The sequence below is a fragment of the Carcharodon carcharias genome, chromosome 20, assembly GCF_017639515.1.
Source record: "Carcharodon carcharias isolate sCarCar2 chromosome 20, sCarCar2.pri, whole genome shotgun sequence".
NCBI classification, from domain to species: domain Eukaryota; kingdom Metazoa; phylum Chordata; class Chondrichthyes; order Lamniformes; family Lamnidae; genus Carcharodon; species Carcharodon carcharias.
This window is the reverse complement of record NC_054486.1, coordinates 102,742,312-102,769,424: the sequence shown is the minus strand read 5'-3', so window position 1 is coordinate 102,769,424 and position 27,113 is coordinate 102,742,312. Positions and strand designations below refer to the sequence as shown.

At 44.1% G+C, this 27,113-nt stretch overlaps 1 protein-coding gene across 1 annotated transcript in view; it reads right to left on the bottom strand.

Annotated features, from left to right (window-relative positions):
• nrxn3a (neurexin 3a) overlaps positions 1-27,113 on the bottom strand; it is a 1,735,226-nt gene that overhangs the window by 956,539 nt on the left and 751,574 nt on the right. The window contains exon 16 of the mRNA XM_041214454.1: positions 7,935-8,054. Within this exon, the coding sequence (XP_041070388.1) occupies positions 7,935-8,054 (120 nt within the window). The remainder of the gene's footprint in view (positions 1-7,934; positions 8,055-27,113) is intronic.

Below are 27,113 nucleotides of genomic sequence, written 5' to 3'. Positions count from 1 at the left end.
GTTTCAGGTCTGTGACCTCTCATCGGAGCTCCCAGCTTCTCAAGCTTCACCTATGTCATAGCAATCTCTGCTGCGAGGCAGTGGCTTTGGAAAAGGAGGAAGCAAAGGTGAGGAAATTGGTGAGCAAGTGAGTGAGTAGGACATTATTCTGACGCGATGCATTGCAGCTGACCAGAGAAGATTGCATCACCTGGGGCTCAACCTGTTCCTCATCGGGCGGGCGCGAAACTGACCGCCACCCGTGATTGGGCCCTGACCACGATTTCACGCTGGCTGGCCAATCAACGGACAGCCAGCGTGAAACGCGCGCTACAATGCTGAGCACTGCTGGGGTGGGGACGGGAGGAGGACAAATGCAGACGTTTGCGCATGCACGCGGACTGAAAGCTCCCTGAAGGCACACAGCTGCCTCGAGGAGCTGAAGATTTATCACATTACAAATAAAGATTTAAAAAAATAAGGTGAACATGTTCCTTCATGTGGCTCTGTCGCATGAGCAGGGACGTAGTATAAGTGAGATGCGAACATTTTAATTTTATTTTTAATCCCTGTTGGAAACCTCATCCCACCTGTGGTGAGGTTTCATAAAAGGTTCAACCGAACAATTGCACAGGCAGCAAAAAAATCCAATTTAATTCATGGATTAAGGGCCTTAATAGGCCTCCGAATTATCGGTGGGAGCACAGCCGCCTCGCGTGCGCGCGCCCGAGTGAAATATCGCGAGAGTGCGCGATGACGTCGGAACACTTGCCCGACATCATCACGCGTTATTTTACTCTCATTCGAGTTGGGCGTGCGCCCACCCAAACAGAGAAAAATCCTGCCCCTAGAGCCACGCAAAGTAAAAGCCACCAGGACTTTGTGTGGTTTTACATTTATAGACTCTTCCCTTTTCCATGCATCCGTCCCCACCCAAAATGATCGACGCGCATTATTTTGCAGTGAGGCATCATCAGCATTGGCCACCTCTACATGAAGCAGTGTCTTTGCTCTGATAATGACCCCTCCGCTCACAACGTGCCCTGGAGAGCAATACTTGAGAAACGAACAAAAGTTTCAGCCTAGTAAATTGAGTACCGAATACAGCAATCTTCCCAGATAATCTTTTATGCAGAAAAGAGAAAATGGGGACAGATGGTTAGACGCTACAGTAGGGTTTGTGGGTCTTTTGAAGCGAATGATCAGATGGGGCCCAATGGCCTTCCCTTTCTGCGATTATCTGGTGATTTTGTAATACAGAACACTTCATTTCTCAAGATAAAAATGAGTGAGGAAGGCCAAGCAGTTAATCCTCCTTTTATCCATCCAGAAAAATAGCTATTGTTCCCCCAGTCAGCTCTTTCTAAATGATCCCATGGCATTTACTCTACCTGAGGACCCTTTCCGCATGTTGATCAAGCTATCGGTGAAGAACTCCCTGACATCTTACATTTGCCTTCCGTCAATTTGAAACCGTGCCCCCACTGTTCCATTATCACAATTTAATTCGAAGCCATGTTCCATTTTTTTCACGTCATTTACAATTTCATCTTTGAAATCTCCTTTTTCTGGACTGAAAAGCCTAAAGCAACCTCGAGGAGTGATATTTTTCAACCGCTTTCTTTTAAAAAATATCAGCACCTGTATAATTCCAGCAGAGGTCAGGCAGCAGGTTAATTGTTTTATGAAGTCTCATTGCTTGGCGTTCCTTATTCATGAGATGTCCTGGAAAGCAAGTTAGTCTGTCAGACAAGGAAGGATGAGGCCGTGTTGTGATTGGATGGACTCTATTCTCAACCCTCCTTGTTCTCTCAGTTTTCCAAATTACTTACATTTACACACAACACACACACACACACACACAACACAAACACAAGCCAAAATTAACGCTAGGATAGTTTCTCTATAGCCACATTGCCACACCTGTCAGCTCCAGGCTATGAGCAAATGACGCGTAATCAGAGTGAAGCACCGAGCAGCTGAAGATTTACGGAGGTATTGTGTGAACAGACTCTGAAGGAAATATCAGAGTATATTTTTGTCTTAATCACTTGGATGGGGCAGTGATTTCCCCACATTCTGTGGAGCCCAAGGTGAAGGTGGAAAAGACTTAACAACAATCTGCTATGTTAGATTACTGATCATGTGATGAAGCCCAAAATATTTACCCCCATTGACTCTATGTCTATAGATATGCAGACGTTGATTGGTGGAGAATTGTTAGCTCTGTACAGTATTCCTTACTTACGTGTGCTGCCATTTCTTTCATTCGATCAAAGGTGCTCTCATGAATCACTCCCAGGCGACTTCCAAGTGAAGATACAACTGTTGGTCTTTGTAAATGCACATACCTGATTCGTTACTCAATTATTAGATTCAATCATTTGGTATCCCTGCTGTTTCAGAGAACAGAGGGCCAAACCACCAATGACAGAGCTTGGGCTAAGCTTTCAATTGGAATTCCAGCACAGACGGTACATTTAAAAATAAATGTCCAACTCAAATGGGGACTCCTGTTTGAATTCCCTACTTTCATTCCAGCCTGCTCTCGAGCTATTAGAAATGGAGAGGGGCCACCTGCTTCATCCAGGACAGCTTCATCTATTTTAACAAGGGACCTTCTCACCAACTTCACATCAGAGTCATGGTTGGTACTTTGAACAATAATTACACTTCACCCTTACCATTCCCCTGAATTTCAACCAGTTGTGTATGTGTGTGAGAATCATAATCCCGGGAAACACCAGTCTTAACATCTGAATGACTGTGTCAGACACGAGTAGGAGAAAAGTTCAGATCAATGTTTCTTATGAGGTTTCAGCAACACAAGTGGCGTGTTAGTAAGTCAACAAATGAAGCAAAATACAGAATGCAGAGTTCTTGAGACACTGTGCACTCAAACCTGATTCCAGTTAGAAATTTGAGGGGACTCTGCGGGTTCCTGTCCTGGGCCAGTTAACCCCCATGTTGTACATTCATGCTCCCATGCTTTACTTCCACTGTAACTCTGGGGGGTGTGGTACATCTTAAGTGTCTACAACTACACAGGGGTCACGTTGTAAAGCTATGCATTGGTTCACACTGGGAAGTCAGAACAATAAGCTGGTGACTTCTCTTTCCACTTTGTGAGTCATTTCATTTCTCGCTTCCATAAATCCCGGCCCTACCCCTGCATGGAAAATACTGAATTTTGAAGAGCATTTTTGCTGTTCCAGGAATTTCACTGTCAATGTATCGGCAACATGATTTAATTTTTTTCCACTGATGCTGTCACGCACAGATGTGATAAGTATATGGCACAGAATAGACAAGTAAATAAATCAGGCCTGATACAGACTGCTGGAGTGCTGGTGAATAACAATGAGAATTCTGGCTGCAACACTTCAAATAGCATATTTCAAAGCTAGATTAGTTTGAACATTACGTAAGCAGTTTTTAAAAAAAAGACTTTCCATATTGTTCTTTTTCCCTCTTTGTCCATTTATGGGTGTAATCATTTGAGAGCTGATTTCACACAAGCCAAATACTGAAAAAAAAGACACAGTATTTTATCTATTTACTCATAGAGAATCTGCAGCATTTCTGATTTCACCATGACCGGAGGTACTCGAGGCACGTGAAGGCGTACGATCGTTCAAATCAAATTACATTGGCATAAAGTGCGAGAGGTGTGGGGTAATGGGAGTTTGGTTCAAGCTCACCTCTCCTGCAGGATTCCTATTCTGCCACCAGTTCCCACTGGGTCCAGTTGCTTTCCCAAGGGATGGGGTGAATGTCACAGGGAAAGTTATGGGCTATTGGTCTACCTCTGTTGGAGAGCGGGCAGAACATCACTGCCCACTCTCTCCTAGCTGGGTGGACCATGGAAATCCTGAAGAAACAGATGCATCTGAACATTCCCTTTCAGCCTGTGTCGCACAGGAACTGCAACTGTTCCAGTCAACACATCCTCTGCCCCAACAAACAGAAATTGTTCACATGTTCTATTCCTCAATGAACGTCCAGCAAATAGGGCAAATTCTTATTCATACTGACAACTTAATGCAAGTACTGTTTTGGAAACATTTCTTACCCTATATAAATGTTAAAAACATAAATGGGTGTAGAATATATTCAACATTTGCAGGTCTGACTTTTTGTCCTCTTCCCCTTTCTAAAGTTCACCTTCTCCATCTGTGTTTTGTTCAACGTCTATTTTTCCTGATGAAATGAGGGGGGGGGGGGTGCGTAGTAAACTTTCTTCCAAATCTCTCTCACTGTAGTACTCTCTAATGCACACCAGAGGCAAAGTATGAATGGCCCTGATTTTCTCTGTCTCTCTCCCATCGTTCTCTGTCAAAATATACCTAGATCTAAATTAAGTGTCCGAACACTACCCCATCTGTTGGGGGATGCAAGATGGGCAAGCTAGGCTACGAGGGTAGTTAGATGGCATTCGATAATTAGGCTGAGAAAGGGTTAATAGAACCCAGGGAACATGCTAAGGATGGTTAATAAACACACACAGCCAGAGATAGAGAAGTGCTTAATTTACTAGGCACCAAGGTCAAGCACCTTCGAATGTGGTTAAGAACATAAACAAGGACCATTATCCAATGGGAGACAGGATAACGGGTGCCACACAAGGGTTAGGAATGTTACGTTTCCTTGGTACAGCAATATGTTTTATGGTGTAGCCACAACTGCCCAATAAGAGGGCCAAATGGTGAAAGCCAGATGGAGTAAGGGATGGTTCGTAGAATTGAAGCCAAACAACTTGAGACCCTGTGTATGCAGCAGCTTCATAACTTGGCAGTGGGGTTTTGGTTGTATGATGTTGATTGGTTTAGCGGATTTTGATAATTTTTTTGATTCGCCGATAAAAGAATATAAAAAAAATTTGATCGAGTGAACACGCGTCTGCGAGTGATTCTGCAGTTGCTTAGCCTCTACATATGCTGATGCATGCTATATAGACACGGCACTCTGAGGAACTAGAGGCTTTTGCTTGACAAGAAACCTGTGCATGTAATTACTTTGACACATTTGCCTTATCATCCAAAGGGGTTAGTCTAAGGACCTCTTTTCCCATTAATCTGGTGGGCAAACATTGCATCTATCTCCGAAAAAGCATTCTACCTTTAGGCATCATCAAGATGTTCTTTATTCCAGTTGATAGATCACCACCTTTCGATTTCTCAATGAACATCCAACCAAAAGGACAATACATCGTCAATAACAATAACAATAACACCATCCACACTGAGCACCATGCTACAATCACTACACAAAAGGGAGAGTGATGAGAAATTCTCGCATGGGGTCAGACATTATAAAGCTTATGAGCTGAAATCATGTAGGTCAGTGTAAGAAAGAAACACATGTTTGTCACTTTAATGAGGTAAAACAATGGATAGAGGAACTTATAGCAAATACTTTAAAAGGGAGCCAAGGGGAATTCCAACCAAGTCTTTGGAATCTGAACTCAAACAAAATCCTGACCCATTCTCATATACAGTGATCATAACCAGGCTGGTGTAGCAGCCTCTGCTGAAATGTCATTCAAACTAATACATTCCAATCACATCTGTTTTTTTTTGCGATCATCCTGTGGTAATCATTACCAGTGAGTGCTGTTTAAAACAGGGTGAAGATCTCTTAGCTGATGAAATCGTTAGAGCTATCTCCAATGCAAAAAGCAACCAGGCCAACTTATTTAAACTCTATCACAGCGCAGCAGCTTTCAATATTTTTTTCAACAACTGAGAACAGTGAATTTATCTCAGCCTGGCCTTAAGAACACTTTAAACCTCTTCCAACGAATGGTCCTGAACAGGACGTACCTGCAAAAGATTTGATGCTTCCTCTTCCTTCATCAAAGGTATGGGCAAGTAAAATCCTTGTGTGCTTTGACCATAGTGTGTAGCAACATTTTCCAACATGCTTAATTAAAACTGGATAAATATATGCAATAATAGCGTAACAAAGATTCATGGGACATTGTGAATATCCACCTGTTTTCACCAACTGTTGCAATCTCTCAAATGGAAGGTCTGGGATCCAAACCCATTGTAACTCTGGTTGGTGGTTGGGCTGGTAATGAGGAAAATGCATGGGTTATCTAGTGTAGCCATGAGGAGGAAGCATTCAGAGTACGAATGGACTTAGAGCTCAAATCTGGATCCAAACCTAGAATTTGATCAACAGCCAAGGCAGGAAAGCCTGCAACTAGTACCCAAAGCAACAACTGGTGGATTGCTCCTGTCCCAGTCGCGGATATTATTAATATCTGAACAAAGAAAAAGTTACCATTTCTGCAACACTTTTTTTTAAAGTTCAGTCTTTGCCCTGCAGCCTACACCAAGTTGTTATAGTTTTGACTTTCTTTTCCCTCACAGGTGTGATAAATATCTGACAGAAAATAGGTAAGTCACTAAAACAACCTCCCCGAGCTGCTTAGTTCAATTGTGTCGTTCAAATTACTGGACCACTGGAGTTTTCTTTACCACAAAAACTGCTGGGGCTATCACAGTGTAGATGTGGAGAACATTTGTACCTTCGTAACCTAGAATGTTGCTTGTGTAGAAACCAATCAATGTTTAAATGTGACGACAAGAGAAGTCGCACCCAATGGATTGGTAGGTAAGAAAGTCTTTTAATGCGCCAGGGCAAGGTAGGAAGCTTCTGGTGATCGGAAGGTGGGCCCTCCAGTGGCGGTGCAGAACAGCAGAACCATGCCACCATGGACCATGGGCCACAGAGCAGCCAGAAAGAAAGAGTCCTCCCAACCCCCTTCCAGGTGGTCATTGGGAAGTGCCTCGATATACCTGGCGGTCTCCCCACATGCCCCGTTACCACTTTAAATGCAGGTGGGAATAGGAAGTGGAGGTTAGCAGGCCGCTAACCCTCCAGTCTAACAGCCAGTGGGTGGCCGAACACTCTGGTGTTTCCCACTTTTGGGAACATTCTGTGTCAGCAGAAAGACATTGGGCTTCCCTCTCGATGCCCCCCGCTGCCATTTTACAAGCCCTCCCTCCTCCCGACCTGTCTCCAAGGCCTGTAAAATTCTGGCCCATTTCAATTTTAATAGCTTAGATAGATGCTTGGTGGAAAGCAGCATGAAAGGATATGGGAGCAAGGAGGACATGTTGGGATTTGTACCACTGCTTCTTTGGTGGATAAACATTAGTTGGGACTGGTTACATCAAAGGGCATGTTTACATATTGTAATTTTTTTGTTACTCTAAGTCCATCAGCACTCCAAAAGAGAAAAGTGGGCGAATGTTTCATACGTGTGCCTTTCCTCCAAATTTCAGATTGAAGCATTGAAGCTATTCTATCCTATTTCAGATGCCAATTAGCCCCGCTGGATTAGCAGAGACTGGGTTATCCAATTTTCCTGAGCTCTTTGCTAAGATGCAGTGGGAACACTTCCTTTATCCAAAGGTGGCATGGCAGGTGGATATTTCAACCCCCCCAGCCCCCAACCCCCACCCCCATCCTCTTAGAGCAACAGACAGCAGTGCAGCCTGCCCTTTCCAGCTTTCCTCAGAAGTGTCTAATGGATTGGCGGCATAGACTTAATTACAATATCCAAGAAATTTGCACTTCAAGCAGAGAACTCTCATTTCTTTTGGTAGCACATTGCTTGATGTGCTTAGGTAAAACTGCTTAGCGGATGCTTTGTACACACTCTCAGCCAGTTACTTCAAGCAGGTTAATGAGAAGGTTAGCGCCTGACAAACACAGCTAACCAGTGAACCACCAAGCAAAAATAAATGTTGGATAAACCCCTCATTTTCTTTCTTCAATTTACAAGCACTTACGAGGCCTCAGGCCTAGAATTGATTTTCCCCGCGCCTCCTGTTATAACACCCAAAGAGGACCCCTTGGCATTGGGAACACATCACTCAAAGGCACGCTGAGCTCAGCCAGTAAAAGGGGAAAAATGGAAGGAAATGGAACCAATTACTTACGGTCATTGCATTGACTGCCACTGTACGAGGTCATGGAGCAGTCGCACGTGTACCCCTCCCATTGCTGGATGCAGATCCCATAGTTTGTGCAAGAGTCTTCTTGGCAGGTTGTGCTGGGACCTTGGAAGGGGAGATAGAAAAGAACAGATAGTCAATGGGAGCTGGAAACAAGACATAATATGACCCCTCTGCTTTGGTTCCACATAGAATATTTCAAAACACACACACACTCACACTCGTACACAGGAGTATACACAAAGCTACAAGCCTAACCAGGTTAGGTTGTGAACAACATTCCCTCCAAGGACATTTTGTTAAACCTCCTGTATTGGAAAATATAAGTACATCACGTACAATATATAGCAACAGAACAACATGTAGTACAGTGAGACATTCTCGAATACCGAGATTAGTTTACCAGATAAATGGACACAAAGGGTCAAAGCTAGATTTCAGAGTGAACTGGTTTTATGTAGCATTTTCACAGCTTAATTTAAAGGAGCTGTATGCCATTGTTGCAAAAAAAGTAGCGATTTGATGATCAAACACCCCTTTTACTACCCCTCCTCTCTTGAAGGCATTAGGTACTGGCATGAAAAACTGTGGACATGAATAAGAGATGGACGAATGAGTTTAAGTAGGTCAAATGGCCTTCCTCGCCTGTGTCTGTCTTGTGGCTCTTGCCGAGATTCCACGTCACACGTGTGCTCTATAAACCTCTTTTATCAGTAAGACAGGATCAAGGGAGGGTTGGTTAACTCAGTTGGCTTTGGCTAGTGTGGGACACAGATTGATACCAACAGTGCGGGTTCAATCCCTGTACTGGCTGTGGTAGTTCATGGATGTCTGCCTCCTTACCTTGCCCCATGCTTGCAGAGTGATGCCCCTCAAGCTAAGCACAACCAATTGTCTCTCTCTAATGGAAAGAGGTGCCTATGGTCCTTTGTGGATTACATGGCTCATTATCAAGGCTGCCTCAGAGATCTGCTGGGGTCTCGAATGCCTGAATGAAAAAGGCGGTAGAAGCTGGTTCCGAAAACAATTTCAAAAGGGAACTGGATGGGGGCTTGGAGGACTTGAAAACTATCAAGATTTCGGTCAAAAAGAGGAGTGGGATTAAATGCAGCTGCTCTTTCAAAGAGCCAGCACAGGCACGATGGGCCGAATAGCCAGAAATCCATGCTGTAAGTTTCTACGGCTGAATAAAAATGTGGCAATAATAATTTTTTCAATCTGATTTCTCCCTAACATTGGCAGAACTGGTTTTTGATTCAAAACAGCTAGAATCCACCCTACTGCCAGTTGAATTATAAAGTTGCTCCTGAGGATGGAGTCTGATGCTGAAATATTTATTATTTTCTTTAGTTAAAATACCCTCACCGGGCCTCATTTGTGGCATATTTGTAGCTCCTCAAAATAAAGTCAACAGGAGAAAAAAAAAACTAACTCATTTCCAAACCTGAATTATTCTAGTCAGTCTGGTTGTGGTCTGGTGGGACACAGGTGGTCAACACTCTGAAGTGTTGTTGCGGAGCCTCTACAGTTTGCACAAATGAATGTGTGGCAAGAATGAGTGCTGCATATTTCACAGTGCAATAAGCACAGAACATGAGGCGTTCACTATATATTCTCTGGCACCAGCACTTAATTCCCCAATTTGCCTACGATTACAGATCAATGCTAAAAAAATAATGCACCAGTGTTTGTGATCAAAAGACTTTGGAAAGTGACTGTGACCTCAGGCCAAAATGTCTCCAAGAAAATGCAGCTGGCATTCTTCATTGGTCAGGTATTCAGTTTTGGGAGGACCAGGGTCAAGATTGCTGGGCAATTGTCAGATTAGCAGCGAGGTGCGTCTGGTACCTTTGAGGGAATGCAGACAAGGAAGTGAACAATGTGAAATAGATAGATTATTTGCTGCAAGGAACCATGAATTAAATATAGGCAAATAACCTGTGTAAAATAATGTACACGCCATCAGTAGCTTGAGGATTGAATGAGAAAGGATTGAAAGATTTAAGCACTGCATTCATCTACACACTCAAAAAGCAGAATCAAATGAAAATAAGACTGAAAGTGCATCATGTACAATGAATGGTGCACCGCAGCTGCCAAGTCAATTGTCACTGAAGCAGATTGCATTTTGCCAAAGAAAGCTGGAGGACACCAGGTATATAACCTCCTCGATCTTTATTCCCTAAAAGTGTTGATTGCATAAAGCATTGCTCAATTATCATGTGCATCCCACCTTTCCCCATCTCTCACATGACCTTCCATATTGGAACATTGGAGCAGGTGTTGGACATTCACCCCCAATGTCCTGTACCTTTCAATGAGATCGTGGCTGATCTGGATTCAGCTCCTTAGCTCCATTCGATGCCTGTCGATGCTTATTTAAGAGATACTCGTAAAACAAATCGTCAAGCACATTGGAAAAATAAGAACACCGTGTGTCATGTCCATATTGATAACATCACGTGGAAGTGAAGGAAGACAGCTGTGGCACTGTACATTTGTAAAGAACCTAGTCAAAAAAAACTCACACAAAAGTGGATGTCCCATTAAGATGCGGCATTTGAATATTTTTCCCCAAATGTCACTGTTCATACAGCAGGGGAGGAATTTAATGCCCTCCCCCATGGTGGGTTTGGTAGCAGAGGGCGTTTAATCAGGCAAGAGGATGACGAGGGGGGTCCCGCCACCACCCACCTCCACCCCAACTAATTCTGTGGCAAGGCAGCCGGTGGATGGCCTTCCCATCCCAACACCAATGTGGGCTCTTGAGTGGGTAATTAAGGGTCTCATCCCACCACCACTGGCAGCAACCCAGTGGCAGGCAGGCTCGCTATGAAGGGTACAGAACATGTAAACCTCGACACGTTTGCTTGCCGGGTCCCTGGTCAAAGGCTCTCAGTGCCTGATCAAGGGACCCAGCATTGGGAAGGCTGAGTGGGTGGGGAGTGAGGGTCAATGCCAGCTGCCTGTGCTGCTGACCCCGTTCCCTCCTCCCTGCGATCTACCCACCACCCCTCCCCATCATCGTGGTCACTCACCTGCGGCCTGGGGTCCAGTGACGATCCTCGGCCTTGCCCAGAAGGGAAAAAACAGTCCGGACCTGTGCTCTTATCTCCCAGTTTTTACTGGTGTTCCATTTTAAGGTAAACAAGACCAGTTTGGACCAGTATCCTTATTTTCCATATTTTTTTCCTTCTGGGTGGGTGGGTGGGTGTCGTTGACCCCATTCCCTTCTCCCTGTGATCTCCCCTCTCCTGTGGGTCACCCACCTTTGGCCTGGGGTCCAGTGATGATCCTGGGCCTTGGGGTGAGTGCCGTCCTGGCAACAGCCAGCGCCTCCCCGTGACACTGCTATTCAATAGGGCTGCTGGCCTCTGATTGGCTGGCAGTTCTTGGCAGGCGGGGCTTCTGCTCCCCGAGTCTTTGATCCCTGGGAAATCCCACCGATGTTCACTTAAGTGCCTGAGTGAGCATTTAATTCAGCAGGGCTTCGCTGAAAGGGGCAACACAGAGCTCTCGCCGACTGTCCAGCGAGCGGTCACTTGCTGCCTCCATTAAATACCACCCAAAGAGTTTGTTTCATTTCGGAAAGAATTATACGCTGTGACAGACAGTGCAAACACTAGTAGTTGAATGAGGTAGTAGTTAGGTCCAACCATGCAAATGTCCACAATCTCATTTTCTTGTATTTTTTTTCCATTTCTTCTGAAGACCATTGATTTTCTACTCGGGTCCGGTCCGAGTGCTTGATTCATTCTTAGGAATGTGGTCATCACAGACGAGGCTGCAAATTTATTGCCCAGTCCCTAGTTCAACTTGAGAAGGGCCTTCTTCTTGAACAGTTGCAATCTGTGGGTGGAATTTAGTGACCCCGGGGGTGAGTTTGGAGGCAGAGGGCATTTAATCGGGCAGGAGTGTGTGGGTGGGACACTGCCACCTTCCTGCCTCTGCCCGACTCAGTCCAGGGAGGAAAGGTTCATGGACGGCCTTCCTGCTCAGATGTTAACCAAAGTCATTAAGTGGGCAATTAATGCCCACTTAAGGGCCTCATCCCACTGCCGTTGGTATTCAACCAAATTTGTCATTCGTCATCAGGGAAGCCTGAAAAGCAAACCCTTGTCAAAGGCATTCAGTGCCTGATTGAGGGACCCGGCCTTGGAAAAAGGAAGATTGGAAGCGGGTGGGGGGCTGGTTGTTGCTGAAAGCCTCTCCCTCACTTTCCCATGACCCTCACACTGCCCTCACTCGCCTTTGGCCTTAGATCCCTCATTGATTCTGGGCCTCTAGTGGGTATATTGCCAGCAGCTACTACCGCTCCTGGTAGCACTGCCTGCAATGGAGAGCTACCAGGCTCTGATTGGCAGAGTCGAGGGGGGTGGAGGGGGGGTGGGGGGGGTGGGACAGGGGAGGTGGGGTGCGTGAGTGGTGAGGATTCTGTCGCTGGGGTCCATAATCCCAGGGAAGGACTGACAGTTGCGACTCAAGTGCCTGATGGGCACGTAATATGGTGGGCTTTCCCTAAAAGTGGCGATGCGAGGCTCTCGCTGGCTCTCCAGTTAGCGGGCGGGATTCCGGTCACCTGGATTAGATTCCGCCCTATGTGACAGCAACTTGATACAACTGCTAGATGACTTCAATGGACAGTTAAGAGTTAAGGATATTAGTTAGTGACTGGAGTCACATATTTGCCCAGATTCAGAAGGATGGTAGGTTTCCATCCCTAAAGGCCACTAAACCAGTTCTTCTTGTTTTAACAATTATCTGACAGCTTCAAGATCACTTTTATTGATTTTTAATAAAACTCAATTTAATTTAATTCAAATTCTCAAACCGTCATGGTGGGATCTGAAATCACATTCTCTGGATCATTCACCCAGTGAGATAACCACTACAGAAGATCACCTGATTGTCACAAGGTATTTAGCAGTATGGTCCTAATGTCACCTGATGCTTTCTGTAACACACACTCCCTACTTCTCCCCTGCACTAAATCACAGCAAATGCAACAGCTCTATTCAAGAAAGGAGGGAGACAGAAACCCAAAAAAAACTATAGGCTAGTTAGCTTAACTATATAATTGCAAAAATTCTGGAATTCATTATTGAGAAACTAAATAGCAGGACATTTAGAAAATCATAACAGAATCAAGCAGAGTCAACATAGTTTTATGAAATGGAAATCATGCTTGAGGGAATCATTCCATGAGGATGTAACAAGCAGGGCCAATAAAGGAGAACCAGTAGATGTAGTCTATTTAGGTTTCCGAAAGGCATTTGATAAGGGTAAAAGGTTAATACATAAGGTAAGAGCTCCTGGTGTTGGGGGTGATATATTAGCATAGAGAGAGGATTGGCTAATTAACAGGAAACAAAGAGTTGGGGTAAATGTTGTGGGTCTGGGGTCACATGTAGGCCAGACCAGGTAAGGATGGCAGATTTCCTTCCCTAAAGGGGCATTAGTGAGCCAGATAGGCTTGAGGTCCAAGTGGATAGTTTGGACCTAACATTTGCATTTTTAGCTAAGTTGAAAGCTTGTTTGAGTATCAAAGGGAAGTCAGAGGTTTCAAGGAACATGTTTGCCTCTTGCAGGAGCTCCAGAGGTAACAGAATAGGGTATGTTACACTTTATTGACCTGAAAGCAAAGACAAAATAGAGACGTGAAAGATTTTAGTTTCAAAGAGGTGTGAGAACAATGGAATCTGAGATGAAAGTGGGAAAATGGTATTTTAGAGTTATGGTAAGTAGGTATCACTGTTGGCCATTGGTTATGTGAGGAAGATCTCCTGGAAATAGCTCTAGGCTGGGAGGAGATGCAGTTTGAATCTGCCATCCAGTCAAGCCAGAAAAGTCTTGGGCTGCAACAGGCAGTCTGGTTCTGAAGTCTTGGTCATCGGTTGTGGTCATAACAGAGGATGTTTCTTCTTGTGGAGGAATCTTGGACCGGGGACACAGTTTAAAAATATGGAGTCTCCCATTTAAGATGGCGATGAGGAGTAATTTCATCTCTCAGAGAGTCATTGACCTTTGGAATTTTTTCTTCCACAGAAAACAGTGAAGGCTGGGACATTGGATATGTTCAAGGTTGAGTTCGACAGATTCTTGATCTACAAGGGAATCAAAGGTTATGGGGGTAGTGGTCAGGCAGGAAGGTGAGTTATGGCCAGAACCAGGTCAGCCATGGAATGGCAGAGCAGGCTTGAGGAGCCAAATGCCTACTCCTGCTCTTATTTGTTATGATCTTATTAACTCAAAAGCTGTGAGGTTAGTTGGTCATTGCCTTGGTTGAGATTAACTAACCCAACACAGCGCAGGAATTGACCTTGGGCCTGGCCTAGCCTGAACAACTCACATGAAACCTGCTAAGAGGGACAATTTAAAGAGGTGAAATTTGCATCATCAAGATACGGTCAGAAGCCGCATTGTGCCCTCTAATGTGTGTAGTCATAGTGAAGTCTTTTTGCGAGGCATGTTACCATGGCATCAATATCTCTTTTAGGAATCAACAGTGACAAATTTACCAGGACCTTTGCTTCCACAATGATAAGACCTCACAAGGAATGCCACAGGGTTGATTGCAAAAAACAAAGAGTCTTAATTATCATGTTCCGTATCATTATCTTCCCTTCACAGAATTACTTGGCATCCAGGCTGACATACTTTCAATCATTATATAATTTATCCTGTTCTGGAGCACAGTTGATATCATAACAGTGTTTGCTAGAATCAGGCGCCCCAGCTCACCTCAATTAACCTGCGTCTCACATACAGATAGAAAACAGGAACACTGAGCCACAATTCGAGTCCCACTTGAAAGCAGTTCGGCAGTCACAATGTTGGAGGATCATTATCACACAACAGTTCATTACATTCAGTAGAATGAGAACTCAGACTGCCCTGCATCTCATGCCCCACGTATACCCTGCGCTATCTCGGGGTTCCCTGCGTTTGGAATGTGACCCGTTTTCTCCACAGGGTGTGTGCAGCTTTCCTGCTGCGCCACTGACACAGCTGCACCTGCGCAGAACTTCACACAACTCGAATCCGAATCTGATCAAATTTCAGGCGTTTACACATTTGCTGCTGGCTTGCGAGTTGATGACCTGCCCCTAAAATGTTTATATGCTGTATTATTTACATTACAGTGTGAGATATATAACATATGGCTTCAAGCCCCGGACAAGAAACTTGAGCACATAATTCAGCACTGCAGGAGTGCTGCAGTGTTGGAGGTACTTTCATTCGGGTTCAAACTGAATTGCCACCTGTCCTCTCAGGTGGACATAAAAGACCCCATGTGTTTTTTTGGAAAAACAGAGGAGTAATCCCCCCACCCCCCCCCCCCCCCCCCCCACCCCCCCCAAACCTGTGCCCTGGCCAATAGTTATCCCTCAATCAACATCACGAAATACAGCTTATCTCATCATTTATCTCACTGCTACTTCTGGTTTTTCAATTCTTTCATAATCATTTATCATTGTCCTTCATAGGGCTGATTTTATGAAGCATTTTCTACATAGATGTTAAACAGCAGCACACCCAAAGTATGCAAATCTGTCCCAGGAGCTTTTACCTGTGGGACCTCATTGTGCAGAAGTTGATTGCTGAGTTTCCTATATCCCCAAAAGTGGCTACGCTTCAACAAAATACTTCTTTGACTGTAAGGCCCTTTGCAACCTCCTGCAATCATGAAAGGTGCTATGCAAATACAGATTCCATCCCTTTCTCTCTTAGATTTCGATGGGCCTTTTACAACACCAGGGACACTGAGCGTGGAACTCCAACTCCCGGTCTTTACAAGTGGGTGGGAATTAATAACGACAGTCCGGATCCAGCACCTGGCCTTGGGAGGAAGGGAAAGGAATGAGCTTGTGAGCTGAAGGCCTTGTCCCTCAGAGGCACGTGCAGCCTTGTTAAAGCTATACAACCCTCACGAGACAGCATTCTCGATGTAATGGTCAAATACAAAAGGCATTTCAGAAATCTTTTAGGAAAAAAGGCACTGCCATAACAGCAGACCTGTATACTGATTTGGCTTGGATCAATAGTGCTGTTGTGTAGTGTCCACTGATATGGGTTTGAACTGCATTTAACAGGAACCTCAAGGCATTTTAGTATTGTTGGTCTGGTACTGGCTGAACAGAACTGCAGTGGAGACTTACAGAGGCTCACAAATCTCTAAGTGACGTTCGCCCTATTTTCTTCACCAATGAGTCACCGGTCCTTTGAAGCTCTGCTCCTGATTTTCCTGCTTGAACCATCAATATTTAAACCTGAGCGAGCAAAGCAGACCACAGCTGGCAAGCCCCCTCCACATGTGGCAGCCTGAATTCCCATTTCACTATCTGCCTGCTGGTGTATTTAAATTGCACAGAACAACTTCAGACAGAATTTCTCTGCTACACAACGTTGGGCACTTTCATTTATGGTGAAATTGTTGAAGCTGACAGGGCAGGTTGAGAAAGCAGTTAAAAAGGCATACGGGATCCCAGGCTTAAGAAATTTAGGCACACGGCTGGATTATATGCTGCGGGTGGGCTCCCTGTATCCCAGCCTAAATGTCAGGGGCAAGCTCGCCTCACTAGCTAACTCACCCCACATTAATTTTTCAACCACCGGGCCTACAGTAATTACGAGGCGAGAGTTCCATCCCTCTCCAGGAGGACGTCCTGCCTCTTCGAGCTAATGGTCAATCGGAAACCAGCTGCACCACCAGGGGCAGTGGCCACTGCTAGTACTGAAGGAAGCAACTGTGACAACTCACCAAGCCTCCTTTGACAGCACCTTCCGAACCCACGACCTCTACCACCTCAAAGGCCCAGGGCAGCAGGTGCATGGGAACACAACCGCCGGCAAGTTCCCCTCCAAGTCACACATCATCCCGACTTGGGAATATATCAGCCGTTCCTTCACTGTCGCGGGGTCAAATTCCTGAAACTCCCTCCCTAACAGCGCTGTGGGTGTACCTACACCACATGGACTGCAGCAAGAAGGCAGCTCACTACCACCTTCTCAAGGGCAATGAGTGATGGACAATAAATGTTGACCTAGCCAGCGACGCCTGCATCCCATGAAAGAATTTTTTAAAAGACCGGGAGGAGGAGCAACCATCGATGCCCCGGAACCCAGGTACAATTCTGAAGATCAGCCAATTCAGGCTTGTTGACAGATGATCCCATGAGCTCCCTAATAGATCTGAGCCAAGGTGGTAATGTGCTGCTAATTGGGCCTCGGCCAACATTAGTGAACAAACATCAACCAGAAGTCCCACTCTGGGCCAGCAGTCAGTACCCATGCTTGAAAACACCCATGGGTGTCAGATGAGGAATGGATTGCATTCAGTCAGGATGCCTTTCAGCATTAAAGGGCCAAATTCTCACCAACGGCTGTGAGTTCAAGCCCCACTCCACTTGCAGACAAAATGGAGGCTGACACTCCAGAGCAGTACTGAAGGAGTGCTGCACTATCAGAAGTGCCATCTTTTGGATGAGATGTTAAACCGAGGCCCCATTTGATCTCTCAGGATTCCACAGTGCTATCCCAAAGAAGAGCAGGGCAGTTTTCCACCGGTGACCTGGCTAATGTTTATTGCTCAACAAGCTCACAAAAGCTGTTTATCTGGTCATTTTCACATTGCTGTTTGTGGAAGCTAGGTCTGAACAAACTCTCTGCTGGATTTCTTACATTACAATTGGGACTACATACTAGAAGTACCTCATTGGCTACAAAATATTTTGAAACATCCTGAGGTCCAGAAAGGCTCCACATGAATGCAAATACATCCTTTTTTTTCTTTCGGACTCATTGTTCAACTTCCATGCAAGGTGAATCCCAGACCATCAATATCCTGGAGTTCACCATTACCCAGAAACTGAACTGGATGAGACACATCGATACTGTGCCTACATGAGCAGGTCAGAGGCTGGAATTCTGCCATAGGTAACTCACCTCCTGACTCCCCAAAGCCTGTCCACCTTCTACAAGGCACAAGCCAGGAGTGTGATGGAATACTCCCCACTTGCAGCTCCCACAAAACTCAGGAAGCTCAATACCATCCAGGACAAAGCAGCCCGTCCACCACCTTCAACATTCACTCCCTCAATCACTGGCACACTGTGATGTGCAAGATATAAAGCAGCAACTCACCAAAGCTTCCTCAACAGCACTTTCCAAACCCGTGTCCTCTACCACCTGGAAGGACGAGGGCAGCAACTGCATGGGAACACCACCAGCTACAAGTTCCCCTCCAAGCCACTCACTATCCTGTCTTGGCATTATATCACTGCTTCTTCGGTGTTGCTGGATAAATTTCTAGAACTTGCAGCCTAAGAGCATTGAGGGAATACCTTCATCGCACAGGTCTGAAGCCGCTTAACAAAAGTCAGGCAACCACCACCTACTCAATGGGAATTAAGAATGGACAACAAATGCTGGCCTTACTAGTGACACTCACGTCCAACACAAAGAACTGTGAAGACTGGCCCCAGTTGGTTGAGGTTCCAATGTTCTCTGGCATCCATGGAACCAAAGCCCAGCTGGAGCCTGTGCCTACAGAAGATGATGGTAGGGAGGAGTGGACAGCAGCCCCTATGCTTACACAGTGCAAAATAATCTGAGGGACTGATCATTTTGGAAATGATCAGATTTTGCTTGCCGCAGACGGTGGGAGTTGAAATAGTTCTGCTCGATATGAGGATATATTATACATTCGAAAGGAGTCCTTTTACCTGACATTTAAATGAAAGCCTAAACCTTCTTCAAATAAGTGGAATTAACACAGTTACAAAAATAGCAGGAAAAGAAATTTAAAGTAAATGCATTACCATGTTCATTGCTAATATTACAGTATGTGGCTTCAATCACAGTAATTATTTGCTTTTCTGCATGCACCAGATTTTGAAAAGTCCAGAAATAATTATTTCTAGATTTACTATCAAAACTGCTGCCAGGTATGTACTAACATACAGTTGCTTTGAGAACAACAATTCTATTTGGGACTCAGCCGTGGAAGGAGGCTCCCAGGAGGATACACTTAGGGATGTCCTCAAAGCATCCCTGAAGAGGTCAAACAGCCCCGCTGACTCATGGGAATCCCTGTCTTGTGACTGAGCAAAATGGAGAAGGCTCATTCGGGATTAAGACACCAAGAACACTGAGAGACCTTGTCAGGAGCACGCAGAGACGAAGTTAAGACATTGGAGAGAGGGCACAAACCTCCAAACAATTTATCTACCCAACCGTCCAAGCACCACTTGTCCCGCACATGGCAGAGTCTGTAGATCACACATTGGTTCGATGGGTTTTGAGATGGCTGCTAAGTCCAAAGTGGAAGCAAGTCATCCATAATCCCGAGGAACTGCCTAAGAAGAAAATATGGTGTATGCTGTTTTGCAACTATGTCCAAAAAAGTGGAGAAGAAAACCAACAGTGCCAATTTTGTGCGATTTGGGCCTCCAATTCATGTTCAGTTATTTACTTATGGATAAAGCCATTCTCACCTTCGTACAAGCAGTGATTCACATGTGATTGAGGTTAACGGCCATATCAAAAATAGGAAAAGAACTCCCATCATTACTTGATCCCCATTACCTGTCTGTACAAGGAATTCACAGTCGAGAGCGACAGTTGAATTAGAACGGTCGGTTCAGTGAACAAAGTTTGTGAACATACAACATCTCTCAGTCTTGTTTCTCAATTGAATTTGACAAAACAAGTCTTTGAGATTGCACTGGAAGATGTAAATATTAAAATCAAAAACATGGGCCAGTGTTCTTTAAAAAAAAATTGCAGTAACTAGCAGCACAAGACATTACACAAAGCAACTTTCAGTCAAATCTAGAATGAAACATAACTTTCTACCTTGTAGATCTGCCTTGGTCAACTCAACTTTGTTAGCAAAAGAACAAAGAAGCAAAACAATAATGGGGGTTAGTTGGATGTTACTGAAAGCAAACAATCCGATTTTTTGGAAAAGAAACACATGCAGCGTTAATATGTTAATGTCAACAGCAAGCACATACAAGGCTAGGGCACTTATAGTAAGGGCAAGTGATTTTAATGTGGCCTGCTCTATGGCAAATCTGCACACTTACCATGCATTGAGGTTTTGGTCAGTCATGTCCAAATTTTGATTTACAATTCCCAGCCACAGTGAAAATGCTGGGTTTCTTGAGCTGGTCTCAGGGATCACAAATCACTTGCCCACCGGAGTATTTACCAAATCTAACGCAAACTGCATTTTTATTGGAGCAGAAGCAAAAAACCATATTAAGAGAAAAGTCACTCTGCAACCAAACACGAACAGAAAAACATGTTTCACTCACAAAACATGTTTGTCTTTAATTATTGCAGTCTCAAAAGTATTTTATGGAGGTACATTGTGTGCCAATGCAGTGTTGAACAAGGAATATTATTTAAGAATCTATGTGGCTGTAAGGACATCTACAAACTGTAACATATACATCTAGAACATACAGCACTTGATAGAACTAAGGGTTAGGAGAAATTATAATTCAGCCGAACTATTGATGGGGGGAAAAAACCATCACTGCATTACCTATCACAACGTGAGTCTGGTACAGAGTCAATAAGCACAGGAGATAAAGAGTATTTATTACAATAAAAAAAGCTTATTTTTCTTTTGGAAATCACATATCCGGTAAGCCTTCACTTTGACCTCCTTCCCCTCACATTTTCTACAAGATGTGCCTAATTTCTCATAATCGTTTGACCTTCAACAAAACTCACTCGCATTATGGAGCTGTTTTATTGGCTGGATGCAATGACACAGCACAGAAGATGGTGATTCGGCCCATTGTGATTGCGCTGGCTCTTTGAAAGAGCGATCCAATTAGTTCCACTCCTCTGCGCTTTCCCCATAGCCCTTCTCCATTTTCCTTCTTCAAGTCTTCATCCAATTCCTTTCCAAAAGTTTTCATTGGTCCTGCTTTTACTGCCCTTTCAGGCTTTTCATTCTAGGTCACATCAACATGCCGCAGAAACCAACCGATATCTTTCGTCCTCCCAGCTAAATTCTCTCCCTTCATCAAAGCAAAATACTGCAGATGCTGGAGATCTGAAATCAAAACAGCAAGTGCTGGAAAAACTCAACAGGCCTGACGGCATCTGTGGAGAGAGAAACAGGGTTAACGTTTCGAGTCCGTATGACTCTTCTTCGGATCTCAAAAAAACCCAGTTTCGAAGAAGAGTCATATTGGACTCGGAACATTAACTCCGTGTTTCTTCCTCCACAGATGCTGCTAGACCTGCTGAGTTTTTCCAGCGCTTCCTGTTTTTATTTCAAATCCCTTCTTCCTTTCCTGAAGATGTTGAATCCTTCCTGGCTTCATGGAAGTTTGGTTCCCACTTGAGTTTATTCCCCACCCCCCCCACCTCAGAATAAGGGCACTGAGACGAATTTTGTCCCCTGCTTTTTCCCCCACACGTTCTGTTTTTATACCACCTGTGTAGTCACCGCTGCCAAGCTTAGCAACCCCAGCAAAGAGCAGGGAGCAAACCTCGGAGCTTCTTGAACCCCACTGTACCAGTCACACTGGCTATGAATTTACCAGTGAGCCACTGATGGAGCAATTAATGGGCCTTGTGTTAGTGCAAAGCTTCCCGGCTGCGAGAAGCTGTAACTAAGAAACAAACTGCCCCAGGTGGAGACAGAGGGCGGGATTTTCCGGCTGTGACTGTTCCCTGGATCATCCGGTCCCACCGAAAGTCAATGGACTTTCGACTGGGCCATTAAATCTCCTGCGGCAGGTCCTGGGGCCAGGAAATCCCTGCAAAATACTCCGAGGGACAACGAGTGGACAAAAAGAAATCACAGCAGTAATAAAATAATGCCTTTAAAACACTGACTGGTAACAGCAATCCAAAGTTGGTTTTATGTAATAAGTAAGGCACCAACATTTTCCAATTTGGAATTACCATGAAACATTAATGAAATGTGTGCATATATATTCATGAACACCCTTGGGCTTCACTTTGAATGGTTCAAGCACTGTTACGTTAACATGAAAGAAGAGGATTTTTTAATCATTTCATCTTCATTCACTGCAGGTGGACTGGTGTCCTCACACAGTGGTGTTAAACGGCAACAGCTTAAACAAATGTAAAGCATTCTAACAATGCAACCAGGGAATTACTGTCTCTTGGTGTACTCATTAAGCCACTGGCAATAAGCTTACTCCATGTAACAGGTCCAAAAATGGATTGACTCAGACACATATCAACAAGAAAACTACATTCATCCCTCCAATCAGACGGTAAGTGTCCTTGTGTCTGATTTCCATGTCCATACATCCAACATCAAACGCTGTGGGCGTAAATGAATGAAAGTCATCTTATTGCTTTTCATGTAACTTGTCAGGTGGCGACACAGAGAAGGGCTGGCTTTCCTCCTGTTTCATTGCACGTTGGTTCTTTTAACCAGGATTACACACAGGCATTTAAAGACAGACCTCAATAAATCTAAAAGCCTACAACAGAGGCTAAAGATCTGTCACAAAAATAGGAAATGTTGGAAAAACCCAGCATGTCTGGCAGCATCTGTGGGGAGAGAAACAGAATTAATGTTTCGAGTCCGTATGACTCTTCTTCAGAGTTGAAGAGAGGCAGAAATGTGATGGGTTTTATGCTGTTGAAAAGAGGGAATGGAACAGGTGGAACAAAACAGAGTTCTGAATAGGTTGGAGCTAAGGACAGATTAAATGACAAAGGTGTCATGGGCACAGACACGGGGAGTGGTAATTATGATGTTAAAGACTAAGGCAGGTGTTAATAGTGGCATATAGGTCAGATATCAGAATGTCAATAGCAGAACAAGGGTCAGCACTTATTAAAAGCAAAACATGAGAACAAGTTATGGACTGGCCCTTATGGGTTGTGGGGAGTGGTAAGGGGGAGTGGAAAAATATCAAAATGGAGGTTCATGGTCTGAAGTTGTTGAACTCAATGTTAAATCCAGAAGGCTGTAAAGTGCATTATTGGAAGATGAGATGCTGTTCCTCCAGTTTGCGTTGGGCTTCACTAGAACATTACAGCAGAACGAGAACAGAAATGTGAGCGTGAGGGCCAGATGGTGAATTGAAATGGCAAGCGACAGGAAGGTCAGGATCATGCTTGCGGGCTGAGCAAAGGTGTTCGATAAAGTGGTCAAAGCTAAAGATCTGTCCACTGTGCTACAACACTGATTGAAGATTTTAGCTATGCAGTGTTGAAAAATATGGAAGGCACATTTGTCAGTGATATCCAGTAGACTACTGGTTAGAAATTTCTGTTAGTGATATTAGCAAATAAGCAGTTAACACTTTTACATCATGTTTCTTTTAAACCATTTTGGTAGGACAGTTAACGTATTGTAGGCAAATGGGTCAATGCCTACGTTAAAGCAGAAGACAGTAGAATGTTATATAATATGGGTACCACTCGTCACAATATTGTGGTAGACATGGTGTTAGATAGGTAATTCAGGAATGATAAGTTCAAATCTCACTAAGGCCAGTAGTGGAACTGAATTCGGTGAGTGTGTGCTAGCACTGGAGGGGGGGTGGGGGTAGGAAATTAACAGTGCTGGATTCCTGTACGTGCCCAGCATATACACTGAACAAAGAAAGACAGGATCTAGCTTTGAAAAATGCTCCACTAGACCACAGCTTTGGGCCGAAGGTAAAACAGATTGCCGATTTGCTAACTCCCATTCTGCGTTACCTCCCCCAACACCCACTATGCCCGCACCCCCCCCCACCTAACACCACAACACCTCCCTTCAACCCACCACCAAGATCTGAAGCTAATGACTCAAATCCTGCCCTCCAATACACAGAGAAATAACTCTCTGGAACAGACTGCCTGCTAAATGAGTTAATGGGTGTGGCAAAACTGCTTCAAAAATCCTGTAAAGCCGTTTGGTTAGTAATAGCGTCAAAGGTTATGTGGATAAATATAGCGGAAGGTGATATAGGGAGCACAATGGTTACAGAGTTGTTAGAATCAATGAGATACCATGCATGGAAAGAAATTTACTGGCATTAAAAATAGAGATTTTTTACACTGTACCTCAAGGATATATTGGCATTAGAAAGGATGCAGTGCAATATCACCAGGACGATACCAGGGTTGAAAGGGCTAAATTCCGAAGACAGGTTGCATTGACTAACCAAATATATATTGTCCCGATATAAGGGGTGATCTAATTGAGGTGTTTATGATTAAAAGGAGCTGGTTGGGCAGATGGAGAGAATCTATTTTCTCTGGAATTTGGGGGTTGGGAGGGGGGAGTCCAGAATAAAGCCTCATTAACTTTAAAATTTGAGCCAGGCTGTTCAGGGGTAACATCAGGAGTCACTCAGAGGGTTAGTGCAAATCTGGAACTCCCTCCCCCAAACACCTGTTCAGATGATAGATCACCTGAAAATGTCAAAATGACATTTTTGTTATGCAATTAGGTATTGTTAGGTATTAAGGATGTTATAGAGTTGATGTTCCAGGGAATTTTTCTTGTTGGAAACATTGAATTGTATTTGCATGACAGCAGCAGCAGCTACATCTGTGCACCTAACTCTATAACCAAAAAAGAATTCTCACCTAGGTGTTCCCCGTGCTGCTAGCTCATTGGTTTACAGATCGTGTGATCTTACAACACAAGATTATTCTTAAAGCTACAATCCTACGTTTATCAGAACTATAATTATTACATTCCTCCCCATTTAACTTTTCTGTACATTTTGTAGTTACAAGGATATTTATTTCATGATATTACAATATTTATACAGGTCATGAAATTACAAGTTCAGTCTTTCAGGTGGTTTCCTGATCCATGTGGAACATCATAACTTCAAGACTTCCGATTCTTTAACAGGAACCACATTCTCTGGCATCACATTAACATCAGGTACCCCATTGGGCACAGGCAGTTCAGTGTCATCCACTCCAACAGAGACATCGGGTATGTCTGTCCTTGGTTGAGCAACTTCAGCAGGAACCACAGGTTCGGCACTGATTACAGGTGGAACATCATTTTGTTGGGGTATCTCCCTTCTTCTTAAATGATCCACGTGCTTATGGGTGATCTGGCCCTCCACTTCCACGTGGTATGACAATGGTCCAATCACACTTTACCAGGTAGCCACTTCAGTCCTCCACCGAAATTCCTTACATATACTGCTTTACCAGCAGTAAATTGTCACTCATGACTATGCAAATCATGAGTTGCTTTTTGGTTCCCTTGACTTTTCTCCATCTTCCCCTCCAAATTGGGAAGTATCAGGCTTCGTCTTGTTCAAAGACAGCACCTCATCTGTAACTGTGCAGGTGTTGCACCTGTCGTAGTGTGTAGTGGGGCAGTTGGTGGGGGGGGCGGTTGTTCTGTACTTAAAGTTTAGTTTACAAAGATTCACTGGTTACCTTTTTCATTCCCACCTTTTATTGTCTTTTCAGAGCTTACTTCCTTTTTATCGTCATCTTTCCACCACAGAGTTTAATCCCAGCCTTCTTTTTGACTTCACTGTCGGCCAGACTTCTCTCAGGTGAAATCTCAACTTGTCTTAGTTCGGTAGTTGAGCTGCCCATGATTTCACTATCTACTCACATCTTGGAAAGTTCTATGACTTTTGATTTCAAAGCCTCTTTAGCTTCATTCAGCTGATTCTTCAGCTCTTCTGTCTCCTTCTTGTATCTGTTGGCTTCCTCCTGGAACCTTGAACATTGCTGCATCTTCCCTGCCAACTAGTTCTTCAGTTTGTTCAGAGTGACGTTAAATTCTTCCTGTTTCTCTTCGTACTTTTCCAGAGGTACAAACTTTGACCTGAGGGATCCTTGTCGTGTGCGAAGGTCTGTCAACAGGTTTTTCTTTTCTTTGCGAAAATCACTCACTTCATCTTGGATTCTGTATTCAGCACAGTCTCCTTGAGTTTCTCCTGCTGTTCTTCCATGTTGTGGTTGAAGACAGTCTTCATTTCTTCAGGTTGCTAAATGGCTACACACTCCTCTTTCATCCTGTTGTGGTCCTTGGACTCTCTTTCTGCCATAGTTTGCCTTGTTCCCTTTCCAAATCAGGGACTCTTCCTGCTTCTTTTTGAAATCTCACTGGCCATTCAAGGTTAATTTCCCTCAACCAATTTCAACCTAGAAGGCTTGGTCTTCTACCTTCTAATACCATCACTAGTAGATGTACTGTTTGGTGTCCATAATAAACAGGTACTCAGGCGGTACCTTTTAATCTGGATTTCTTTGCCCGTGTACATTTTCAACCTGGCAGAGGTTTGTTCCAAATCAAATTGTTGAGCACCTTTATTTAAATATCTGAAAGTGCGTTCTCCTACTACAGTGGTAGAAACACCAGTGTCTATTTCCATTTTTAAGGGTTTATTGTTCACTTGCAATGTGACAGTAATTGGATTGGTCTTCCCAACTTTCATGTTGAATCAAGAATAAATATCAGAATTGGTTGTTTCTGGCTGTTCCACAATATATACTTGATTGGACTTTGGTGGTTTCCTGGAAGCCTGTTTTAATCTTGCTTTACAATGTTTCAATATGTGTCCTCTTGTGTGACAAAAATAACATTCCACATTTTTAAATTGTCAATCGTTAGAGGAGTATGATTGTTTCCATGTCGATAAAAAATTAGTTTTTGGATTTGCTGCTAAACTGTTTCCTCTAAATTTTCTGTTAGCGGGGGCTGTTTCCTGCTTCGGGATGGAGTCCCGGCTTTTCATCCCACTTTCAGCTGCCTGTTCCTACCCAACTAGGAAAACGGTGCCACTTTGCCCACCTTGAATCGCTTGTGAATCCCTTACAGCACTTTCCATCATGAGCGCTATTTCTAACACTTAAACTCAAGATCCACTTCAGACAGCAATCTTCGATGAATAGCATCCTCTTGCACACCACAGACCAAACAATCCCTGAGCATATCATTCAGGGTTTCACCAAAATCACAATATTCCATTAGTTGTTCAATTTCGCCACATAGGTAGCAATGGTCTCCCCCGGAGCTCTGTTCCGTGAATTGAACTTGAACCTCTGCATTGTGACTGAGGTTGGGTTGAAAATGTCACTAAACGAGGTCTACTAATTCACCCAAGGTCTTCGAATCAGGGGTCTTCAAGCTTCAAATTAAACTGTAGGTCTCGCTCCCACAAATACTGAGGAGAATCG